General features: G+C 45.2%; 1 protein-coding gene across 9 annotated transcripts in view; it reads right to left on the bottom strand.

Annotated features, from left to right (window-relative positions):
* CDC27 (cell division cycle 27) overlaps nucleotides 1-24,606 on the bottom strand; it is a 195,631-nt gene that overhangs the window by 164,353 nt on the left and 6,672 nt on the right. For 7 of the 9 annotated variants that reach the window (XM_029574213.1, XM_029574212.1, XM_029574216.1 and 4 more), the window contains exon 2: nucleotides 21,205-21,280. In XM_029574213.1, the coding sequence (XP_029430073.1) occupies nucleotides 21,205-21,280 (76 nt within the window). Of the gene's footprint in view, nucleotides 1-21,204; nucleotides 21,281-21,623; nucleotides 21,643-22,324; nucleotides 22,410-24,606 lie in introns of those variants that run through there. The other 2 variants (XM_029574221.1, XM_029574220.1) reach the window with 2 other exon arrangements.

Below are 24,606 nucleotides of genomic sequence, written 5' to 3'. Positions count from 1 at the left end.
CATTAACAATCTTGCATCTCTATTCACTTCAATCTGGCTTCCATCCTCAAGTGTATTCAGCTATATCTTACACATGTTAATTTTAGAAATCTTGAAACCTAAGTGGGTTGTGGCTCTCAAGGACAGAATTTTGCGACCCCTGCTCTAAGTTTAAATTTAATAGCTTTTTTAGACCATCAAGTATTTTACTGTCGCAACAGTTTACATCCAGGCACATAAAATAAAGTTACAATAAGATTAAAAAAAAAGTTAAAAGTGCCATTATATTCTGTAACCAGATTTTAACATAGCATAAAAATGTTCTAAGAATAATTCAAAAACCCTCAATCTTAGTTGTAAAAGTTTTTAATTATTTGTAAAACGGTACATCCAAATATGAGGCAATGGAGGTGGTACTCTGAACCTCCATTGACCTCCACTGTTACAGAGTGCAAATCACCACGAAACAATCCCCTCTCCCCCCCCCAAATCCAACAAAGAATAAACCAACAAGGTCATACTGCGAGGCACAATATGGTGGGTACTCCCAAGCGGAGCACCAAAAGAAAATTAGGTTCTTACCTTTGATAATTTTCGTTCCTGTAGTACCACGGATCAGTCCAGACTCCTGGGTTTGGCCCCCCCTCTAGCAGATGGAGACAGAAGTTTACAAACAAAAACTCCGCCTATATCTAGGCTGGTGCCACCTACAGTCCGGCAGTATTACTTAATGTCAGGAGCAGGAAAATCACAAATCAAACTGGCTAACGAACCTTCTAACCAGGACCAACACCACCAGTCCAACAGAATCCTCATTACCGGTTCTCAACGCCCAACTGGGAAAACGAACCAAAGATACCGATAACAGACAGAAAAGGAGCAAAATATCAAACAGACAGCAGCACGTACACTATCGCCTCTCCCGATAGTAGCACTTATCTGGGTGGGACTCTGGACTGATCCGTGGTACTACAGGAACGAAAATCATCAAGGGTAAGAACCTAATTTTCTTTTCCCTGTACGTACCCAGATCAGTCCAGACTCCTGGGATGTACCCAAGCGCACTTCACCTGGGATGGGATCCAGAGAGGCCCGCTCTAAGCACAACTTCTCCAAACCCTCCCGCACCGGGAGCCTTGACATCCAAACGGTAGTGCCGGGAAAAAGTATGCAAAGATTTCCACGTGGCCGCCCTGCAAATCTCTTCCGCCGAGTTATGTTGACATTCCGCCCAAGAAGTGGCCTGAGAGCGAGTAGAATGGGCACGCAGCCCCAAGGGCAGGGACCGACCCTGCAACATATACGCTGAATTGATGGCCTCTTTCAACCATCGTGCAATGGTAGTCTTGGACTCCGCATTGCCCCTTCGAGGACCACTCCAGAGCACGAACAGATGATCGGAAACCCGAAACGCATTAGTTACCTCCAGATAACGTAACAAGACGCGCCGCACATCCAATTTACGGAGGTCCTTAGCCAAAGGATCCGAATCGAGTTGCAAGAACGACGGTAACTCAACCGACTGGTTGACATGGAAAGAAGAAACCACCTTGGGTAAGAAGGATGGAACCGTATGCAAGGATACCCCTGACTCCGATATCCTCAAAAAGGGCTCCCTGCACGACAAAGCTTGAAGCTCAGAAATCAGACGCACCGAAACAATGGCCACTAAGAACACTACCTTCAGTGTCAAATCCTTCAAGGTGGTTTGCGAATAGGCTCGAATGGAGCGCCACACAAGGCCCGAAGAACAAGATTCAAATTCCAGGACGGACAAGGCTGACAAATCGGAGGCCGCAGATGTTTCGCCCCTCGCAGGAAACGTGCTACATCAGGATGAGCCGCCACTGGTTTCCCCTGAATCAAACCACGTAAGGAACCCAGCGCCACCACCTGAACCCGCAAGGAACTACATGAAAGACCCTTAGACAAACCGTCCTGCAGGAACAGAAGGATATCCGGCACGGTCGCTTGCGTAGGAACCACGTCCCGGTCCAGACACCACGATTCAAACAACTTCCAGACCCTAACATAAGATAAGGAAGTAGGCGTCTTCTGGGAGCGTAATAGAGTAGCGACCACCGGTTCCGCGTAGCCCTTAGATCTCAACCTTTGCCTCTCAAAAGCCAGGCCGCTAGACAAAAGCGATCGACCTGGTCGAAACACACGGGTCCTTGGTGCAGAAGGTCCGGAACATACGGGAAACGGAGAGGCTCCTCCACCGCCAGGTTCAGGAGGTCTGCGAACCACGGGCGCCGTGGCCACTCGGGCGCCACCAGAACAATGTCCGCCGAGTGTGCCTCGACCCGCCGCAACACCTATCCATTGAGTTGCCATGGAGGAAACACAGAGTAGTACGTCCGGCCATGGAAGAGCCAGAGCATCTACTCCCTCTGCTGCCGTCTCCCGCCTTTGAGCAAAAAACAGAGGTGCTTTCGCATTGCGGAAGGTTGCCATCAAATAGATCGCAGGTGTGCCCCACCGAGCACAAATGAGCCGGAAGGCATCCTCCCCTAGTTCCCACTCTCCTGGATCCAGCCAATTTCGGCTCAAGAAATCGGCCTGAACATTGTCTACCCTGGCTATGTGGGAGGCCGCGAGACAACTGAGATGATGCTCCGCCCAGGCGAACATGAGACGAGCTTCGGACGCTACAGCCTGACTCTTGGTTCCCCCTTGTCGGTTGATGTACGCCAACCTGGTCGCGTTGACGGACAACACTCTGACTGCCCTGCCGCGAATGAGTGGTAGGAACTCCAGCAGAGCCAGCCGAACCGCTCTGGTTTCCAGACGATTTATGGACCACGACGGTTCCTGAGGCGACCACTGCCCCTGTATTGAACGCCGTAAGCACACCGCTCCCCAGCCGAGCAGACTGGCATCCGTGGTAATGACCATCCAAGACGGGATCTCTAAAGGAACCCCGCGACTCAAGTTAGCCGGACGCACCCACCAATCCAAGCTGTCCCTGGCTGCCAGAGTCAGATGAAATTCTTCCGAGAGTGGGTTCCATCGGGAGAGCAACGCTGACTGTAAGGGCCGCATATGAGCGAACGCCCAAGGTACCAATTCCAGTGTTGACTTCATGGACCCCAACACCTGCAAATAGTCCCAGACAATGGGCACCTGCTTGGATAACAATCTGCGAACGCGTGCTTGCAATGTGAACATTCGGTGTTGTGTAAGAGAAACCGTTCCCTGACGCGTGTCGAACAACGCTCCCAAAAACTCCAGGGACTGCGACTGCGTCAACTGACTCTTGGAGACATTGACTATCCAACCGAGCTTGTCGATCAATTGGAGAACCCGTTGGATCGCTGCTCGGCAGAGCGTCTCCGACTTGGCACGGATTAGCCAATCGTCCAAATACAGGTGCATCAACAGAAACTTCCCTCTGGAGGTGCGCTGCCACTACCACCATAATCTTGGTGAATGTTAGAGGCGCTGTGGCCAGACTGAACGAGAGCGCCTGGAATTGAAAATGCTGCCCCAGCACTGCAAACCGAAGGAACTGTTGATGCTCTGCCCGAATGCCGATTGTGGAGATACGCCTCCGTGAGGTCCAGGGAGGCCAGAAACTCCCCCCGGACGCACGGACGCGATCACCGACCGTAAAGTTTCCATTCGAAACCGAGGGACCCGCAGACATTTGTTGACCCCCTTCAGGTCCAGGATGGGCCGAAACGTTCCTTCCTTCTTTGGTACTACGAAGTAAATGGAATACCGGCCCCTGCAAAGTTTGTTGACCAGCGGCTTCCCTCGGACCTAAAATGGCCGCTGTTCCCGCCGAAGAAAAGAAAATGGCACCCGGACCCGGCGACCCGAAGACGGCCCCACACTAAATCGCCGGCCTGCCAACCTCAGGACCGGCGCGTACCTGCCTGCTGCCCCGGGCCCCCCCTCCCCGCCAGAAACGCATGACGAACAAAGGCTATCCCTTGACAGCCGCGTGGCCGCGGACCTGCAGGCCTGACATGCAGCTCTCCGCGGCATCGCGGCCCCGACGAGGAAAAAAGGTTAGGCACAGTACAAAAAAGAAAAGATCTCCCTGGCGATGGCGGTCCTCTACCTCCCCCCTCACAGTAACAGGACAGGAGAGACGAGGCACAGACAAAAGAAGAAAAACAGGCAGTACTTTTTTTTTTTTTTTTTTTAACACACTACCACCTAAATCTAGGCCTCAGCACAGACTGTAGGTTTTGTACCCTCTCCACCTGCTAGGAGACAGAAGAATACTGCCGGACTGTAGGTGGCACCAGCCTAGATATAGGCGGAGTTTTTGTTTGTAAACTTCTGTCTCCATCTGCTAGAGGGGGGGCCAAACCCAGGAGTCTGAACTGATCCGGGTACGTACAGGGAAAATTACATTTCTCAAGACATGTTTTCCAAGAAAGATGAACAAGTCAATCGTTTAAAATTAAGCTCCTAGAACGGTGTGGCAATGCCTGGAGGTAAGCGTCCCAAACCTCTAGAAACCGTCTCCGCTTCTGTGGGGTTGTGCGTGATCCTAAGTCTTCCATGAGTTACAAATGATATAAATGATTCCACGAAGTCCAAAAAGAGGGAGCTTCATTACTCCTCCAGTGTAACAAAATCACCTTTTTCCCCACCAAGCATGCCTTCAGAATGAACAGCCGGGGCCCTCTCTTTTTCACTCACTGGTAATTTAGGTAAACAGCCAAACAAAACGGCCATAGGGGTTACAGGTAACGGAAAACCCAACAGTGTCATGAGATATCTAGCTATATACCCCCAGAATTGTCAGATGGGTGGGCATGCCCAAAAAGAATGAGATAGCGTGCCCACTGTACTTTGACATCTAGTACAAAGATCAGATAATTTAAGTCGCGAATTATATGCTACCTGCGCGGTCACATAAGCTCTTCGTAGAAATTTGTACTGCATTTCTCTATAGTACATACTTTCTGTGATGTGGGAAATTCGCCGAAAGCATGCTCAGAGGGTAGATATAGTCACCACAAGCAAGCTATCTTTATTCCAATGTTCCACCAAAACCTGGCAGGTTTCCAGCTCAGAATGTTTAACAAGAGTTTTATAATTTCGAAACATCGAGGGAGTTTTACTACTAACAAATAGTCCCGCTAAGGAATGGAAAATGTTAGGGTTCAAAGTTTCTGAGGGCAGGGATCGAACATAATGTTGGACTTGTAAGTATGGGAAGACCTGTGCAGGATTCACATGGTGCAATGTCTGTATCTCCAAGAAAGATAACAACTGCCCTTCCCCATTAAGCAAATGTCCCAATTGTGTTATACCTTTCCGTCTCCAAAGACTAAATCCCGCTGTCTGGAAATCCGGGTTAAAGTCCAGATTTTCCTGCAGTGGCAAAAGGTAGACACATATCCGAGGAACTTTTATGAGTTCGGTCACCGTTACCCAAGACTTTCTAATAGGCACAACTGACAGGGATTGGACCAAAAAAAGAAGGCAAAGAGAGGGAGGTAGTCTGCAAAACATTTTAAATCCAAGGGAGCCACTAGGGCTTGTTTAGCAGAGACTTGAACAAATGAGGATTGGTCTAGAAGCCAATCTCGGATTATTCGAAGATTGCCAGCCAGATTATACAGCCCAAGGTCTGGTACTCCCAATCCTCCCTCTCCCCAACGGGCCCCTAGAGTGTATAATGGGACAAGAGGTTTACCACCTCGCCAGAGGAAAATTCGGAGCTCTTTATCCAACTGTAACAAATCCTTACGTTTAAGGAATATGGGCAAATTGGAGAGAACATAGAGCCACTTTGGCAATAGGATCATTTTAAACATATTAATTCGTCCACTCAAAGATAGTGGGAGACTCCTCCAAGTACATAATTTCGCCTCAGTATGGGACACCAAGGGGGGAATATTAACCCGATAGAGATTATTAGGAGATGGAGAAATATATACACCTAAATACCTAATCAGCCCTGTAGCCCATTGCAAAGGAAAGGAGCCAGACCACCGCTCCTTGAGAGTATCTGGGAATGCTATCCCCACCGACTTTTCAGTGTTTAGGCGCAGCCTTGTAAAACTTCCAAAATCCCCAATTAGCTGCAAGAGAACTGGAAAGGAACATTCAGGATCAGTAAGGAATACAGATATATCGTCAGCAAAGGCTGCGTATTTAAATATCTCCTTCTGCATCCGTATCCCTCGTTTTGCCGGGGCTTGTTGGATCGCTAAAAGAAGTGGATCTAGCTGTAACAGGAATAACAGAGGGGATAAAGGACACCCCTGTCTCATGCCCCGAGCCACAGGGAACAATTCCCTATTAGGGCCATGGGATCACGGTACAGCAATTGGATTGCGTCAAGAAAAAAACCATTAAAGTCCATTCCCCTTAAAACAGGGAAGATAACCCCACTCTACCCTATCAAACGCTTTTTCAGCGTCAAAACTAACCATTAGATAAGGGGAATCCATTTGCTGACTCATGGCCATTGTCGCTAAAATTTTCCTAATATTGGTTAAGGCATATCTCCTCCGAACAAAACCCATCTGACCATGATTGATTAAAGAAGGAATCACCTGTGCCAGCCATTCGGCAATAATCCTGGCCAACAATTTCTGATCAGTGTTAAGCAATGAAATCGGCTTATATGTGGCCAGAGATTGTGGGTCCTTCCAAGGCTTAGCGATTAGGGCAACACTTGTATGTACCAGGTATTCCCCAGATTGAATGAGTTCAGAGACAGTGCTAAACACTGGTCCCACTGAGTCTACGAGGCATTTCTAAAATTCTGAGGTGAATCCATCAGGACCAGGAGCTTTAAAACATTTTGCCTGATGTATGGCTAAATGGACTTCCTCAGCTTCCAAAGGCCTACTCAACCATTCCCTTTGATCCAATTTCAGTCGAGGTAGCGCAATCACAAAATTAATCACACGCCTCTTGATGCCACCCCTCCGAAGTATAGAGTTTGATAGAAATGTTTAAATTGGGTCAGAATACTCTCAGTATCGGTAACCAGGTGTCCTGTATCAGCTCTAACTACAGCGATGTGGCGGGATCTTCAAGTTGTCCTAAGGAGATTGGCCATGAGTTTCCCTGACTTATTACCATATTTGTAAAGCTAGAATTGATAGTATAGTACACTCTTTTTTGCTCGCTGATGTAGGAGAGTATTCAAAGCCCCCTATATGGCAAGATAACATTCACTAGCCGAGCTATCATTAATGCTTGTCAGCCTGTCTTTCACAGACTTCAATTGGGAACTTAAGGTGAGGATTCGTTTATCTATGTTTTTACATCTATGAACTACATAGGCGATAATATCCCCTCTTAGTACCGCTTTAGCGGTATACCAAAATAGAACAGGATCGTTGGAATGAGAAGAATTCAATCGGGAATATTCCTCCCATTTAGTTAAAAGATAGCTTTTAAATTGGGAGTCAACCGCTAGATAGTATGGGAATCTCCAGATGCGGGGGTGAAACTGTCTGGCAGTCCGTTGAAGATCTACCCATATCGGGGCATGGTCAGAAATCAAGATGTCACCAATGCAGGCATCATTCACATTAGGGAATAAATGGCTACTTACTAAAAGATAATCCAAACGAGACCAGGTGGAATGAGCACGGGGCAAGTGGTAAAATCTTTCCATTGGATGTAGGGTACGCCAGGCATCTAATAAGTGTAGTGAGTGCTCTAATTGTTGAAAGCCTTTACTCGCTCTCACATCCCGAGCGGTACACTGAGATTTATCTAACTGAGGGTCTCTCACCACATTAAAATCTCCTCCCAAAATAACAATCCTTTATATAAGGAAGGAATAGACATTGTAGTTCTCTATAAAACCCTGGGGTGTAATTGGAGGGTGCATATACATTACATAGAACAAGGGTATAATCATATATCTGTACAACCAGAAGAATGTATCTCCCCTGGGGATCTTTTGTCAGAGTTTGTAATTTGAAAGGTAATTGCTTGTTTAGCAGTATTGCCACTCCTGCAGATTTGGTTGTGGCAGACGCAAAGTAAACCTCTCCTACCCAACCCCTACGAAGCTTACTATGTTCAAATCGGTTAGGTGGGTCTCTTGTAAAAATGCAATATCAACTTTTTTTTTCAGGAAATTAAGTATTCTGGTCCTCTTAATATGTGAGTTTATACCACATACATTCCCAGGAGGCTATAAGAGTACCTGGATTAGGAGTATCTTACTGAGAAGGTACATGAAAAGGTTAACCAAGAATCGTATACTTGAGTACCCTCCCAGCTGGGGCACTCAAGTTGACGCATATGCAGAAAACGCGATTCAGACTGATCACAGCTTCATCTTTCAACTTTGACAAGAGGCATTCTTTCCACAGCATGACAAAGTAACAGTCCCCAAATCCACCCCACCCCCCACCCAACCTTCCCATTCCGAGATTTCACCCCTGCAAATTTCCCCCTTTTCCCTTCTGACAACATGGAGGTCACCACCATGCCATCAACCACCCACCCTCATCCACTGAAATGATCAAGCTTAAAGAGCAATACAATATTGTCCCGAAACCAATATTGAAACCTATAACCTGGAGTCAATGCTACAATCCAAACATGAACCCAAATCTTGGTGACAGCTGACCGTCAAAGCCAGAAAGTCACTAGTAAAATAGAACTCTTTAGCTCTAGGAAGGAAGAAAATAAAACGATATATAAACATAGAACAGTCCCGCAATATGAACTGACACGGGCAACTTGGTAAACACAGTTCCAGGTGTCTGAATTCAGTCCTCTCCAGAGTCAAACCATCTCCCTGGTTTAGGAGGCCGGTCCCTCAGCCCATGGGTGCTTCTTCCTTCTCTGCCCTCCATGGGCTAGTAAAAGCTGGGTTTGTAGAAAAGTTTGAGCCTCTTCCACATCAGTAAACCACCGGACCGAGTCTTTTGTCATGACCCGTAGCCTTGCCGGATAAACTAGGGTGGCTCTCAGACCCCCCCTGTATCAACTTGGTGCAAATCGGCGCCATTAATAGACACTTAGCAGTCAAATTTGCGGAGAAGTCTTGGAATATTAAGATTTTTTGGTTCTCATAGCACAAGGATTTTCCAGCACGGGCTGCCTGCCTGCATTATTTCATTTTTGTGTGCAAAGTTAAAGATTTTCGCCAGGACCACCCTGGGCCTCGGATCCAAGGCTTTCTTTACCCCAAGACGATGTGCACGTTCAATATGAAGGGGGCCATGTGTTTTAAAAATATTCAATTCTTTGGTTAACCAAAATTGCTGGCAGTCCCCACTCCTCTAGAGCCTCAGGCAGTCCCAGAAATCAAATTAGATCGCCTCAAGCGATTCTCTAGGTCCTCGAGACGTTCCGAGTGCTTCTGTGGCTGAGTCTTTAGTGTCGCGATTTCAGTGCTGGCCACCTGTCCGCCATCTTGAAGGTCTGATACACGCTGCTCCAGCTCCGTAAAACGGCCCTCATAGCCCACAAATGCCTCTGTGAGCTCAGTTAATTTGCTTGAGATTGATTTTAACTCCGGGCCCAGCAACTCCGTAATCGCTATTTTTATATCGGAAATCGCCGCTGTACACAGCGATACTGGAGGGTCGGGTGCCATTTCCGCTAGCACTTCCGTGTTTCGGGGCTTCTCCTTGTCTTTTTTTGCCAACCGCGATGTCATCGCCGATTCCAGGGGAGAGATCCTGAAGCAATAGAACTGAAGGACTTGCTCGAAAAAAAATCTATTTCAGGTACGTGGATGGGGCCGGATTCCCGAGGCTAGGCGTTGCGTGGGGATTTCACGTCTGTCCCCGACAGTGCATCACGTGACCTCACCCTCAATCTTAACTGTGTAAAAATCTTAATCACTTATAAAATAGTAAATGTATATAATAAAATCATAAAAACAAATACCTCAAGTTCTATCTTGTTATAAAAATCTAACAGTAACCATAATTACTAGTATTAAAATGTAAGATGTCAAATTATCAGTACCATAACTATCCTTAAGTGCTTAGTATCCAAAGATGATCTAATTGCTATAAAATTCAGTAACTACACAGCCATTATTTATTTCTCCTGTTCATTGCCAAATGCTTGTTTAAAAAGCCAGGTTTTTAACATTCCTTTGAATAATTTATAATTTTGCTGAATTCTCAACTCAAGAGAAAGCTCGATCTCTCACTTGTGTCAACCGTGCTGACTTTACCGAAGGAATTGATAGTAATGCCTTGTTGGCAGAACAAAGATGTCTTTGTGGTGTATGTAACCGTAGAGCTGTATTAAGCCATTCGACTTTTTCATCGTAGATTAATTTATGTATTGTACATAGCGCTTTGTAGTGTATTCTCTGTTCTATTGGTAACCAATGTAGTTCTGCTCTACATTCCATGAAGTCCGCTCTTAAAGCCTCCAGCAAACTCTTTATGGTCCAAACGAGTCTTTACTTGATCCTCATTTTCCCTGTCCTATCAGGTGCCTTCAACACAGTTGATTACCATCTATTCCGTGACACACTGTCCTCATTTAATTTTAGGACTGTGATCTCTCGCTTTTCCTCTAACCTCTCCTATCATACTTTTATAGTGTCCTCTGGTAGATCATCCTCCCATCACAATCTAGGGTGCCCCAGGAATTTGCCATAGGCCCTCTTTCATGTTACGCTCATTCCCTGGGCACACAGATCTTCTCCCATGGCTTTCACTACTATCTTTATGTCAAAGATTCCCAGATTTACCTCTGCACCAAAACTTTCAACCAGAAACCAGTCTCAAAGCTCAGCCTGCTTACCATCTTTAAACAACTTAGCATGGCTAAGACAGAATCTCACTTTCTATTCCACTTCATCCTCCTCCCTTTTTTCTATCTCCTTGGATAACACAGTCATCCTCAATCCCCTCAGCTCACAACCTTGGGATCATCTTGGACACCATTTTCTCACGTCCAAAAAAAGAAACCCAAAAACAAAAAAACTGTTTTTCTCAGTTTCATTAAAATTTGTACTTTCCTTTCTAAACACACTACCACCTCCCACTTAGACTATTGCAACCTGCTCCTCGCATGACTCCCACAGAACATCTTAGTTTATTCAAAATTTAATTGTCCTCCAATGATGTTATGGCCATGTAATACTCTGAAGTCACTATACTGGCTTCCTATCTGCTTCTGCATTAAAAAAAAAAAAAAAAAAAAGCAGAAGTTTCTTACCTACAGTTGCTTTTGCTCTGCAGTGCCTCACTACCTGTTTGTGCCTCTCCTTGTGGCCTCCATTCATCAGGCAAGCTGCTCATCAGCTTTTTTTCTCCCCCATCACCAGCTCCCTACTCCATGTTTTACACCTTGCTGCACTGTATGCTGAACTGCCTTCCTAAGCTGGTACATCGTGTTTCCTCTCTAACCATAGTCAAGTCCTACCTAAAAACAACTTTTTTGATGTAACATTAGAATGTTTCTGGGTCTTCCTGTTCATAGCCTTGTTGATTTTAACCAGGTTTACTGTAATACATTTTTCTATAGCCTTATTTATACTATCTTTCTCAACTAGATATCTGTACAGAATTGCCTACATCCAGCAGCATTATGGAAATAAGTAGATATAGTAAGTTCCTACTACCACAATTTAAAATATTTATATCCTGTTTCCTCCAAATACTTATTCAGGGCAGGTTACAAGCTTACATACAAACAGAACATGTAACAAATTAAAGTCACTTAAAAGCTTCCTGAAATAGGAATGTTTTTAAATCTTTCCTAAAATCCTTTAGATTAATAACAGTTCTCAATTTAAGTGGAAAAAGATTTCACAAGTAAGGTGCTACAAAAGAAAATGCTCTGTTTGCTATAAACGATAATCCTGACTTGACTGCAATTTCATAGGATCTTAAAATTCTGAGTCATTATTACAGAGTTTTATTTGTAACATACATTTAAATTCTAAGTAACTTCCATGTAATGACTATTAATCTGAATTTTGTACAACTCCCAAAAGGGCAGCCAGTAAAGTTTTTAGAATTGGCATAAAGTATGATCGAACCTTCTAGTACCTGTAATAATCCTCACAGTTGTATATTGAACTAACTGCAGCACCTGTATTTAGCACAATCCTATCTTAAAAATATAAACAAAGAATGTTTTTAAAACAGACGCCCTTTCCAAGCCATATGGTACACTATTATGGGACTCATTTGCGATAATACCCTGCACTGAAAACTAGAGTAAGGATGAGAAACTGAAAGCACTCCTAGAACATAAGAACATGCCATACTGGGTCAGACCAAGGGTCCATCAAGCCCAGCATCCTGTTTCCAACAGTGGCCAATCCAGGCCACAAGAACCTGGCAAGTACCCAAAAACTAAGTTTATTCCATGTTACCGTTGCTAGTAATAGCGGTGGTTATTATCTAAGTCAACTTAATTAATGGCAAACTTCTCCTCCAAGAACTTATCCAATCCTTTTTTAAACACAGCTATACTAACTGCACTAACCACATCTTCTGGCAACAAATTCCGGAGTTTAATTGTGCGTTTTGTGAAAAAGAACTTTCTCCGATTAGTTTTAAATGTGCCACATGCTAACTTCATGGAGTGCCCCCTAGTCTATTATCCGAAAGAGTAAATAACCAATTCACATCTACCCGTTCTAGACCTCTCATGATTTTAAACACCTCTATCATATCCCTCCTCAGCCGTCTCTTCTCCAAGCTGAAAAATCCTAACCTCTTTAGTCTTTCCTCATAGGGGAGCTGTTCCATTCCCCTTATTTTGGTCGCCAAACAGATCAGATTTTGACTGCAGACTTTTCTATGGCCCAAGTATTCTGCCTGCGAAGCAACTATTTTACAACTGCTGCTCTTCAATTGGAGAGCAGTGTTCCTATGTAGGGGAGGTCATTTGGTATGTCCAAAATATATCCAGCAACACTAAATTGACTTCCATTAACAAAAGGAGAGCATGGATTTGTTTAAGAATTACTGTTATGACCATCTTAGGCTGTGTGTTTGTAAACAGCATCAGTTTAGAAAAATAAGTCTTATTCTATAATGCTTTTTTGTTCTGCCTTCAATGCAAGAAAAACAAAATCTTTATAAAATACATGTATGAGGGGCATACTATTCCAGGACATATCTGCAACAAAGAATACCAAATAAATTAATACACCTCTGAAAATCACTACAAAGAGGGAAAAATCTGGATTACAGTGACCACTACACATTTAAGAATGTTCCATAAGCTTTGCAGATCTAGAAAACCTTACAGTAAGGCATTTGTTTTTCAATCTCATCGGGGAAGGGGGTTCTATTTCAGAATAAATCAAGCCTGCTTTTCATGATGAAAAGGCATTCCATATTGCCACCACTAAATTGTTAAAATCTTCTACTTAAATCCACTTCTCTTGTTATGTAGCAGTCTTCTTCAAATCACACACATCATGCATCTTTCTGTAGAGCTGGCTGTCAGACCCACTGTATCCTTTCCCACATTTTACATGACAGCTGCTCCATAAATAAGTTATTCATTGAGAAATCCAGATATGTGGAAGCAAGACCATCTTCCTGAAAGGCATACAAGTGAGTACTGCTTCACCAAATCACAGCTCTTCATCAAATTATTGCTGTGCACCTTCCTTCTTGCTCTGCTGTAAGTTTGGAACAGCCTTCCTGAGTGGTGTGTCATGCCCAAGTCCCACTCAAAACAAACAACTTTTGAAGTTGCTTTCAAATTTTAATCCCTTGTCACTTCTCTATAGTCCAATATATATCACTCCAAATTAGACAGTCATTACCTTACTACAGCTTCATAGTCTATAATCAGTGCTTCTCAAGCCAATCCTGGGGGCATACATAGCCAGTCAGATTTTCCTAATATCCAGAAAATGTGAGATTTTCATACAATGGAAGCAGTGCATGCAAATCTCCCATGCATATCCATTCTGGAAATCCTGAAAACCTGATTGGCTAGGTGTGCCCCAGGATTGGCTTGAGAAGCGTAGACTCCACACACACACACACAAAATGTATTACAACAATCCAATATTCTGTCTTAGAGGTTAGCCTATCATGGACTTCTACCTCATGGTCTTTGTAAGATTGAACAAGTAAATTTAACAAATGGATGTCCTGTAGTAGAACAAAATGTTAGCAAATTAGCTGTCAAGTTCCCAATGCAGATACACATTTTTTTCTAAAAGGACCAGGTTCTTGCCATTCAGTGAAAAAATATTTAGTAAATAAGCCCCAGTGTGTTAAAACAGAGTTCAGTTCAGAGAACTAGGTTTAAGAAGAAATTGCAACTTACCTGAATTTCCTTTCTTCTAAGGAAGGCAAGCCAATCCACACTAGTGAGTTATGCATGCCAACCAGCAGATGAAGACCGAGTAAAGCAGACTCACTGACATCACAGACAGATAGCCCTGCCCAGAAATCAGCCCGCCAGTATCTCTAAAAACACCAAACTGTGGACAAACTGATTATACTTGAACATGACTTAACAGTCAACACACTCATGCTTCCAACCAACTGGGAAACACTAAACTCAGCAAAAAAATTAAACTAATCTTAAGGGCTGGTTATGTCACTTACCAGTCATTCAAACAAATTAACAGAAACACTCTTCACTGTCCGCATATAAAGGATGAACTAAAAAAGTAGGCAGCCCAGGGTGGGTTGTGGATTGGCCTGCCTTCCTTAGAGGAAAGGAAGTTCAGGTAAGTAGTAATTTCTCCTTCCTCTGCACTAAGGCATGTCAAGCCACACCAATGGGATGTAGCAGAGCTACTGCTGAAAAGAGCAGGAGGCTGCCAGCAGTGCCGTCAACATTGCACGTGCAAAAGCCACGTCCTCCTGAGCCCTAATGTTCAAGTGGTAATGCCTAGAGAAAGTGTGTAAGGAGGACCACTTCACTGCTTGGCAAATTGACAGGACATAACAACCGAACTCCACCCAAGAGACCATCTGAACCCTAGTGGAATGTGCTCTAACCTACAGGCCGATACAGCAAGGACGCGTAAGAAACAGTGTGGTAGTGCCGGGCGCCCGCTTGTTTGCCGTGCGCATATTTTGGTTCACATACTGCTCGATTCAGTATTCAAATTAGAAGCAAATCCAAGCGGCGTCCAAAATGCGTCAATGAAGCGGTAGGTGCTCGCAATCCATTTTACTGTATAGAGCAGTATGCAGCGCCTATACAGTATCCAGGGTGCGTTGGTACCTGTCATTTGAAATGTCATTCCACCAGGCAAATGAATGGTTCTTTTCTACAGACCCCGCTGCCTTGAGTGCCTGGCCGGACGTCCAAGCCGCAACCTTGGACGTCCGGGCCGGGTGCTTAAGGCAGTGGTGCCTCCGGAAAAAGCTTGCGTAAATCCTTTCAATTTCAATAGTGTGAAGGAAAACAGTTTTTTTTTCTTTGCCATCATACGGGGTATGATAAATATCCGGGCATCCATGATCGGAGGCACCGCTGCCTTGAGCACCCAACCTTGGACGTCCAAGCTGCTTTTTTTTTGAGCATTTCTCAAATGCTGTCCGGTACGAAGCTGAGTGAACACCACACTAATGCCAGGGACAGGGTAGATGGTAAATATTCAGGTTAAAGACGCGGTAAATGAGCTGGTTAACAGGGTGATAATTTGGGCGCACGTTACTGTATTGGAGGGAATAGCTAATCCGATCATTAACATGTCATATACATGCGGCGGGCGGAAAGGGATACGCGTCCTTTTCGGCAAGCGGTAAGGACGCGTAAGAGCAGATACTGAATTGCAGGTACGCCTTACGTGTCCAAAACGGGTTAAAAACCGGGTAACCACGGCCGCACTTTACTGTTTCGGCCCGTAAGTTAGGTAAAAGGAGATCTACATCCACACAGGCAGCAGTGATGACTTCTTTCACCCAATAGGCTACAGTTGCCCACGTCATCAGTTCACCTTATTTACCTTCTCCATGGAGCACAAACAGTTGGTCAGATTTCCTGAAAGAGCAAGTACCCTTCAAATACTGCACCAGATGCCGCTTGACATCCAAGGCATGCAGCAGATGATAATCACACTCATCCCTATCCCCTGTCCAGCGTGGACAGTGAAATAGACAAGTTCAAATGAAACTCTGAAACCACTTTTGGCAAAAAGGAAAGTACAGTCTTAAGCTATAAACCCCCCCCCCCCAAAAGTCATTCATAGAAATGGCTCATGGAAAGAAAGCTTGCAGCTTGGAGACCCATCGTACTGAAAAGATTGCCATGAGAAAAATTGTTTTCAAGGTGAGCAGCTGCAGAGAGACCATGCAGTGGCCAAAATGAAGGACCCGCCAAACACCACAAGACCAGATTAAGAGGCACTAGGAACCACAAGGGAAGATATACATGCTTAACTCCCTTCAAAAACCTGAACATAGCTGGATGGAAAAACAAGGGTGCACCACTGACTTGCCCCCTATAGCAAGTGAGAGTTGCACCTTCAGAGTTGTAAGGCCTAAGCCTTTAACTAAGCCCTCCTGCAAAAGTTCCAATATCAATGGAATTTTAGGAGCTGATGAGAACCACACTCCTCACAGCAACTCTTGAACATTCTCCAAACTCAAACATAAGCTAGAGATGCTTCAGCAACCGAGCCCTCTCAAGGGCCAAACCATAAAACAAAACAGACCTGATCGTTGTGCAGGATGGGCCCTTGATGCAACAGATCCTGCCTGAGTGGTAGTCTGAGAGGGCTGTCCACCAGTAGCCTCTGAAGATAGGCATACCACAGCTTCCAGGGCCAATCTGGAGCCACCAGAAGTTCCGTTTCTGTCTTGACTTGCAAACTTCTGAATGACCCTACGAGGAAAGGCATACAACAGCCCGCCCCATGGCCAAACCTGAACAAGAGCATCGATACCCAGTGCTCTTTGATCCCTTCTGTGACTGAACCACCGTAGTACCTTCACTATGCCAGAGGTTGCCTGTAAATCCTGGTAAGGGCGACCCCAGAACTTCACTATGTATTGAAAGGCTTCGTCTGCCAACTACCACTCTCCTGGGTCCAAGAACTGTCTGATGAGGAAGTCGGCCCTTACATCGTCCTTCCCGGCAATATGGGAGGTGGATATATCCAGGAGATGCTGGTCTGCCCACACCATGAGTGCATTACCTCCACCAACACCTGTTGGCTTCTGGTTCCATCTTGATTTGTGTAGGCTACCATTGTGGCATTGTCCAACATTGGAAACTCAAGCAGTAAAAACAGTCGCTTGGTTAATCTCAAGCAGGCCAGTTGAACAGCATGCGCTTCCAACTAATTGATGGTCCACTGCCGCTCCTTGGCATTCCAGCAACCTTGTGCCACCAACTCTTGACAGTGAGCTCCCCCCAGACCAGAAGGTTTGCATCTGTCATGAGTACTAACCAGATCGGTGTCTCCAAGGAAATCCCCTTCCTGAAATGACCAACTTATAACCACATCAGCAACCAGATATTCACCTCCAAATGCAAGCGGAGTCTCACTGTGTACTCTTGGGACCGTGGATTCCACCAGGAGAGTAATGTGCTGAAGGGGCCACAGGTGCCCTCTCGCCTAGGGGACTATGTCCAATGTGGCTGCAAATAAGACTACACCATTGGGCGAATAGTCCTTCTCAGTGCCTGAACTTGAGTAAATTCTGAATACGATTCTCTTACAGAAACATTCTGCCCTGCTCTGTATTGAACCGCACATCAAGATACTCTAGCGTCCAAGATGTAAACTGCTCTTGGCCAAGTCCACCACTCAGCTTAGCTCCTGAAGCAAGGAGATCACCTTGCGAGATGCCAGGTGTCTTCTTTGCACTTTTGGCCCAAATCAACCAGTCGTCCAGATCCGGATGGACCATAATGCCCTCCTTGCCGCTACTATCACCATGACTTGAGGTGTTCCTGGGCACTGTAGCTAACTCGAAGGGCAAGGCCTGAAATTGAAGACTATGTCCCAGAATGGCAAAGTGTAGAAAACGATGTTCCTGGTGAATGGGAATATGTAGATAGGCCTCTGTCAGGTCGAGAGATGTGAAAAATGTCTCTGTTTGTACCGCCATTATGACGGACTGTAGAGTTTCCATTCTGAAATGAGTCAAAGTCAAATACTGATTGACCCCTTTCAGATCCAGGATGAGCCAAAAAGACCCCTCTTCTTTCTTAGAAATGAAAATAGAATAGCACCAGTATTTTCTTGCGATCTGGGAACAGAACCTACAGCCTTAACGTAATCTCCACTGCCACTCTCTTCTGCAAAGAGTTGATTGGAGGAATTCTGAGAAATTCTAGAGCATAGCCATCCCTTACCACTTCCAGGACCCATTAGTCTTTCGTAATCTTGGTCCACCTTTGAAAAAAGCAAGATAGATGCCTACCTAGCTCCTGATCCAATAGGTGAGACCTCACACTTTCATTATGATGATCAAGGTGCTCCAGTCCCAGAACCTGCATCTTTAAGAGGATTCTTAGGCAGAAAGGACAGAGATCTTCCAAAGGTATGAGACCTTTGAGTAGTTGCTCCACTGTAAGGATGAAACAGATGAGAATCCCTGAACAGCCCCCCTCACGCCAAAAGGATGTGCTACTGCCTATCGAGAAACCTAGGATTCCCCCCAGCTATTGCCATCTTCTCCAACTCACTGCCAAATAAAAAAAAAAAAAAAAAAAAGAGCCCTTAAAGGGTAACCTTGTGAGTTTGGACTTGGTGTCTGCAGACCAATTTTGCAGCCACTGTCATAGAAATAACCCCTCTACTGGCCGTCCGCACCAAGTCAGCCTGCATCAGCTAAGAAATCGGCTCTTGGTTCCATCACCAATCCATCATCAGACCCCACTTCTTGGATCTCTTGAAATAGACGCAAACCAGCCCAAGCCACCAGGCAGCAGCAAGTAGCAATTTGCAAATTCATTGCCATGGTCTCAAAGCCCTGCTTAAGGATAGCTTCAATCCTGAGCATCTTTTAGAGCTGCCCTTCCTTCTACTGGAATGGTGGTTCATTTAGTCACAGTGCATACCAAGGAATCCACCTTCAGGAATCGCAACTGATCCCTTGCCTTTGGATCCAAGGGATAAAAGCCTGCTAAAGCGTGCCCCCTTCCCCCTTAAGATTTGCCTCTGGGGTGCTCCACTCAAGATCAATTAACTCGTGAATTGGATCCAGGAGAGGGAAAGAAACAGGATGCTTTGCATAAGGTGACCAATATGGGATCTTTCTTTTGTAAGCCCAGAGCATCACACCTGTCCACACTGAGTGTCTTCAGAGTATGAGTCAGACTCAGCAACTCATCTCTATGAAAAAACTGGAGTACAGCCTGATGTGGCTCTAAATCAAGTGTGATTTCTCCCTCTTCTAGAGGAGAGAAATACAAGTCCCCATCAGAGTCATCCGACATATCATGATCCACATCCCTCTGAACATCTTCAGAGACAGCCTTCCTGTGACACTTGCACATAGTGGCTGACAAGTGGGAGCCCCAAGCATATGAACCTCTCTTAGAAGGTTGGTTCACCTCTGCTGGGCACCTCAGCAAAAAAGTCTGCAGGCCCTGGAAAAATTCCATCCAGGAAAAGGAGGATGGATCCATACCGGGGCCCATAGGCCCAAACTTGACCAACCCTTCCCTTGGAACTGCCTCTGTCAATGGGAACAAGGAGGGAGGGAACCCATCCACTATGTCGCTTTCTGTCCCACTTCTCTCTGGAGTCAACATAGTCCGAGGGGAGTTCCAACATCACCAAAATCTGTAGCAGCCAAACTGCCTTGAGCATCTAAAACAGCACTAACACAGGCTTAAAGAAAGCGATGGCTGGATTACCCTTATATGGCAAGCCTCACAGACAGCAAGACACATAAGACTTTTTGTCCCCGGCGCCATAGCTTTCTTGCATTCGGCTCTAGGCGGCCTCTTGCGCACACACCAACCATATATGTGTACAGGTGCAAATGCGCCTAAAACCGGGCCACAGGCTACATGCACAAGTACCACTTATGCGCAAATACACACTCAAATCTAGGCCATGCCCTTACGTGCACAAGTACCCATGTATGTGGGCGCCCACTTCAGGTCACTGCCAAGTGGCAAGTACACATGCACAGACCTACTCGCAAGGGTTGACAACTAGCTCCAGATTTTCAGGACAAGTTGATCCAATCCTGCTTTTACCCACTTATAAACAGGTACATATAGTATTGCTTTTCTTAGGGAATGCAATAGGGAAGTCAGAATAAATCCCACAATACAATTGGGTAATTCCAGGACTGGATCAACTTGTCCTGAAAATCTGGAGACAGTTTGCAACCCTACTACACACACAGGAAAAAAATGCACCACCACGACCTACCACGTGCCTGACCGAATCAAGCCATAGGAGTGGGGCCTAGCTCAAAAGCTGCTCAACCCGCCAAGCCTGAGCTGCCTCCACTCTCTACTAACTCCGCAGGGAAGTGAGAGAGAAAAGGGGGTAAGAGATGCCACTGAAGGATCCAGTAAGGGGGGGAAAAAATAAAAAAAGGGGGGGGGGGGGAGGAGAATAAAGCTTCCCTACTCTTTTTCTTTTACCCTCCCTGGCCAATAGCACGATTTGGTCACTGGCTGGGGGGGGGGGGGGGGGGGGGGCACTGAGCACTCCCCTTGTCCTTACTACCGCTTTTTTTTTTTTTTTTTTAAACCACAAGCAATCCCTAGTAGGGAGATGCATATCCACCACTGCTGGAAACACGAGAATACTGGCAGGCTGATGTCAGGGCAGGGGTATATGTCAATGATGTCAGCGAGTCAGCTCCACCTGCCGATAAGTATGCATAACCTACTGGTGTGGATTGGCTTGCCTGAGTGCAGAAAAATTGCTCTTAACACATCTGAAGCAAAGACCAAATGGAATTCCATAGTATGGTTAGATTGTTGCTGACAAGAATAATGAATATATTATGTATTTGATTATTGTAGTTTGATGTATACCAACTTCTTCAAACAAAAATTCAAACCAAAGTGGTTTACAAGTATAATGTAATGACAGACCAGACAGCAGTATACTCGGTTGATTATGTAACCACTGCTGTTTTTTTTGTGTACAAATGAGCTTTAAAACTCTCACCTTGGAAGCCAAAAACTTTTTGTGCCTGCTGAAGCATAATCATAAGGGATCTTTATGTACAAGCATATTGTAGGTGCTGCCTGATAAATTCTTTTTGAATAAGGCCCAGTGCATTAAGGTACCCTCTTACTTTTTCTAAGGGAAAAAAAATGTACCCAGTCATTAAAAAAAAAAATAAAATAAAAAATACAGCATTAATATTCCAATGAATCACATACCTTCCGCATACAATCTCTCTGCCAGGAATACTGCATCCCGATATGCATAGTGGTTAAGTGCTTGCCATATAGCAGCCTGAAAGAAAGACAGTAACTTTTTAACAGATATGGCATCTGCTTACAGGAAAATGCATTAAATTGCTCTGTAATGAAGTTTGAGCAACAGCCTACTTACCACCTGCATAAAAAATGTAATCTGGCCCCCAGATTTGGAAATTAAGGTATTTCCCTTAATCCAAAGTAAAATCACCATAAATACTAAATCTGGTTCAAACTGCTGTGCAAAGGTTAGCTTTTGATTTCCTGACAAAAAGAGCTAGATGTACAACTAGATTTTCCAAGAACACGAGGCCACAGAAAAACAGGAACTAAAGCACTATGAAATACACAATTTGAAAAACAAAAAACAAAGTTTTTACCCAAGTTATTGACTCATTACTGCAGAGACAAGAGGTGAACATACAGCTACAGTCTGCCTTTTAGAGCAAACTCCCATGATGAAGAAACCAAAGCGTCATACGGTAGAATCCAAAAATAGCTGGAATTGGAAGACACTCACCAATTGCAATTCTAGCTGACCAACAACTCATTCCACTAGGGCCGGAATTAAGATTTTGGTGCCAATAGGCAGAATACCATGGTGGCACCCTTTTGAAAGTGTGCTGGCAGATGGCCCTAAAGAAAGTAGGAACAAGTTCCTCTAAGCATGGATATTTGGCACCATAGGAAGTTGTCTACACCTAAATCAGAGCCAAAGTTCCACAGTGATTACAACACTTTCAATAGCTGGAGTGAGAGCACACTCCTGTTTAAAACACTTGAAGATCTGAGCTGCTTTAGGGAGAGAATTACTACTTACCTCATAATTTCCTTTTCTTTAGTGCAGACAGGTGATCCAAAACCAGTGGGTTATCGTCTTCTACGAGCAGATGGAGATGGGGCAAAGCTGACATCACAGTATATATACCCTTGCAGTGACATCAGCTTGCCAGTATTCTCTGCAAAAGCCAACTGTGGACAAACAAAACTTGATTATTAACAGATAACCATTCAGACAACAGGAAAAACACTAAGCTCAGACAAAGCGTAATAACAGTCTAGGGACTGGATTAACACTTACCAGTATTCCCTGGAACAAACAGCCACGCAGGAGGACCATAGCAAAACCATTCGGCAGCCAAGGGTAGGACGGTGAATTCACCTGTCTATAATAAAGAAAAGGAAATTATAAAGGTAAGTAGTAATTTCTCCTTTCTTAGCATTCGACAGGTGAATCCAAAACCAATCCGGACCAGTCAAAAACAGCATGTGTGAAAGCTGCATCCTCCAGGGCCTGCACATCCAGGCGATAATGCCTGGTAAAGATGTGTAAAGAAGACCACATCGCAGCTCTGCAAATGTTGACAAGAGACAATTTAACTTCTGCCCATGACACTGCCTGAGCCCTAGCCTGACTAGCCAACAGCTGCTCAGCATCCACATACACAGCTGTGACTACCTCCTTAATCCAGCGGGCTATTGTAGCCCATGACGCCGGTCCTGTTTACTTCCACTGTGAAGAACAAGACAGGTGCTCCATCTTCCTGAGAGGTTTAGAAATCTTCAAATACCTCAGGATATGCCTCTTGACATCCAAGAACCGAAGCAGGCTATATTCCTCCGCATCCCTTTCCCTGTCCAGAGATGGCAGGGAAATGGATCGATTCAAGTGAAAATCTGGAGACCGCTTTTGGCAAAAAGGAAGGAAGGAACAGTACGCAGCTGTAGCGGCCCCAGATTCACTCGTAGAAATGGCTCTCGACAAGACAAGGCCTGCAGTTTAGATACCCTACGTGCCGAACAAATTGCCACAAGAAGCACCATTTTTTAAATCAATTACCTAAAGAAATGTTTATGCAACAGTCAAAAAGTAGGGCCCGCTAAAAATCCAAAACCAGATTAAGACTCCACAAGGGCAGACGAAGATGTTTCACTCCATTCAAGAAGCGGGCCATATCTGGATGAGCCGACAAGGATCCATTCACCTGACCTCTGAAACAGGCAAGAGCTGCCACCTATACTTCTAATAAATTAAAGGCCAACCCTTTACTCAATCCATCCCGCAAAAATTCCAAAATGAGCGGAACTGAACAAGGTAGAACTCCTTGATCTTCAACCAAGCCTCAAACACTTGCCAAATGAAGTGGAGAACTCTCTCAATTGCAGGAAAGGTGGCAGTCATAGCAGTAGAATATCCACGTTTTAGCAACCAAACCCTCTCAAGGCCTATACCGTAAGGCAAAATAGAGTCTGATCTTCAAGAAGAACAGGCCCCTGCTGTGCAGATCCCTGTGCGCTGGAAACTGGAAGGGGGGGGGGGGGCGACTGGGACAGTCCACCATGAGCCTTCATAGATCTGCATTACACAGTCTCCTGGGCCAATCTGGTGTCAACAGAAGCACCATCCCCCTGTGACTCGATCTTCCAAACCATTCTGCCCAACATGGGCCACAGGGGAAAAACATGCAGCAGCTTGCCCTCCGGCCACTTCTGCATGAGGGCATCGAAGCCCAAGGACTTTGGATCTCTCTTGCGACTGAATAATCGAGGAACCTTTGCATTGCGAGGTCGCCAGGAGATCCAGAAACAGAAGGGCCCAGCGATCCACTATTTGCTGAAATGTCTCATTTGACAATTCCCATTCTCCTGGATCCAGACTCTGCTGCTGATAAAGTATGCTCTTACATTGTCTTTTCCTGCAGTGTGTGAAGCTGAGATCTCCTGAACATGCACTTCCGCCCATTCAATAAGTTGGGCTATTTCCTGTGACACTTTCTGGCTCTTTTCCTCCCTATTGACCGATGTAAGCCACTGTCATTGCATTGTCTGACATTATCCAAACTACTTGACCCTGCAATCAGTATCTGAAATGCAAGCATGTTAATCAGACGGCACAAGCTTCCAACCAATCGATGCTCCAGAGAGACTTCTGTACTCCAGTGCCTTTGTGCTGTCAGCTGACTGTGAGCACCCCAATCCTGGAGGCTCACATCTGCCGTGAGTACTAGCCAGTCTTAGAGAAAACCCCTTTTCTTAGATGATCCACTTGCAACCAACACTGTAGGTGAGCGCAGAATTCCATTGGCAGGTGAAACTAAATTGAATAGTCCTGAGACTGTGGACTCCAGTGAAGAAGATGCATAAAAACGCCCTTTGCCCACGGGACCACCTCCAGGGCCGTCACCATCAAACCGAGTACACGTAGATTAGACCACACTGAGACACTTCATGTTAGACGCACCTGCACCATCAGCTTCTGAATGCAGCCCTCGGCAGGAACACCCTGCTTGCTTCATATCGAAGCAAACAATGATACTCTAGTAACCAAGATGGCAGAAAATTGCTCATAGCCAGGTTTCTACC

Source organism: Rhinatrema bivittatum, chromosome 12 (assembly GCF_901001135.1).
Source record: "Rhinatrema bivittatum chromosome 12, aRhiBiv1.1, whole genome shotgun sequence".
Lineage (NCBI taxonomy): Eukaryota > Metazoa > Chordata > Amphibia > Gymnophiona > Rhinatrematidae > Rhinatrema > Rhinatrema bivittatum.
Note: the sequence above shows the minus strand (reverse complement) of the source record. Positions and strands in the feature narration are given on the sequence as shown.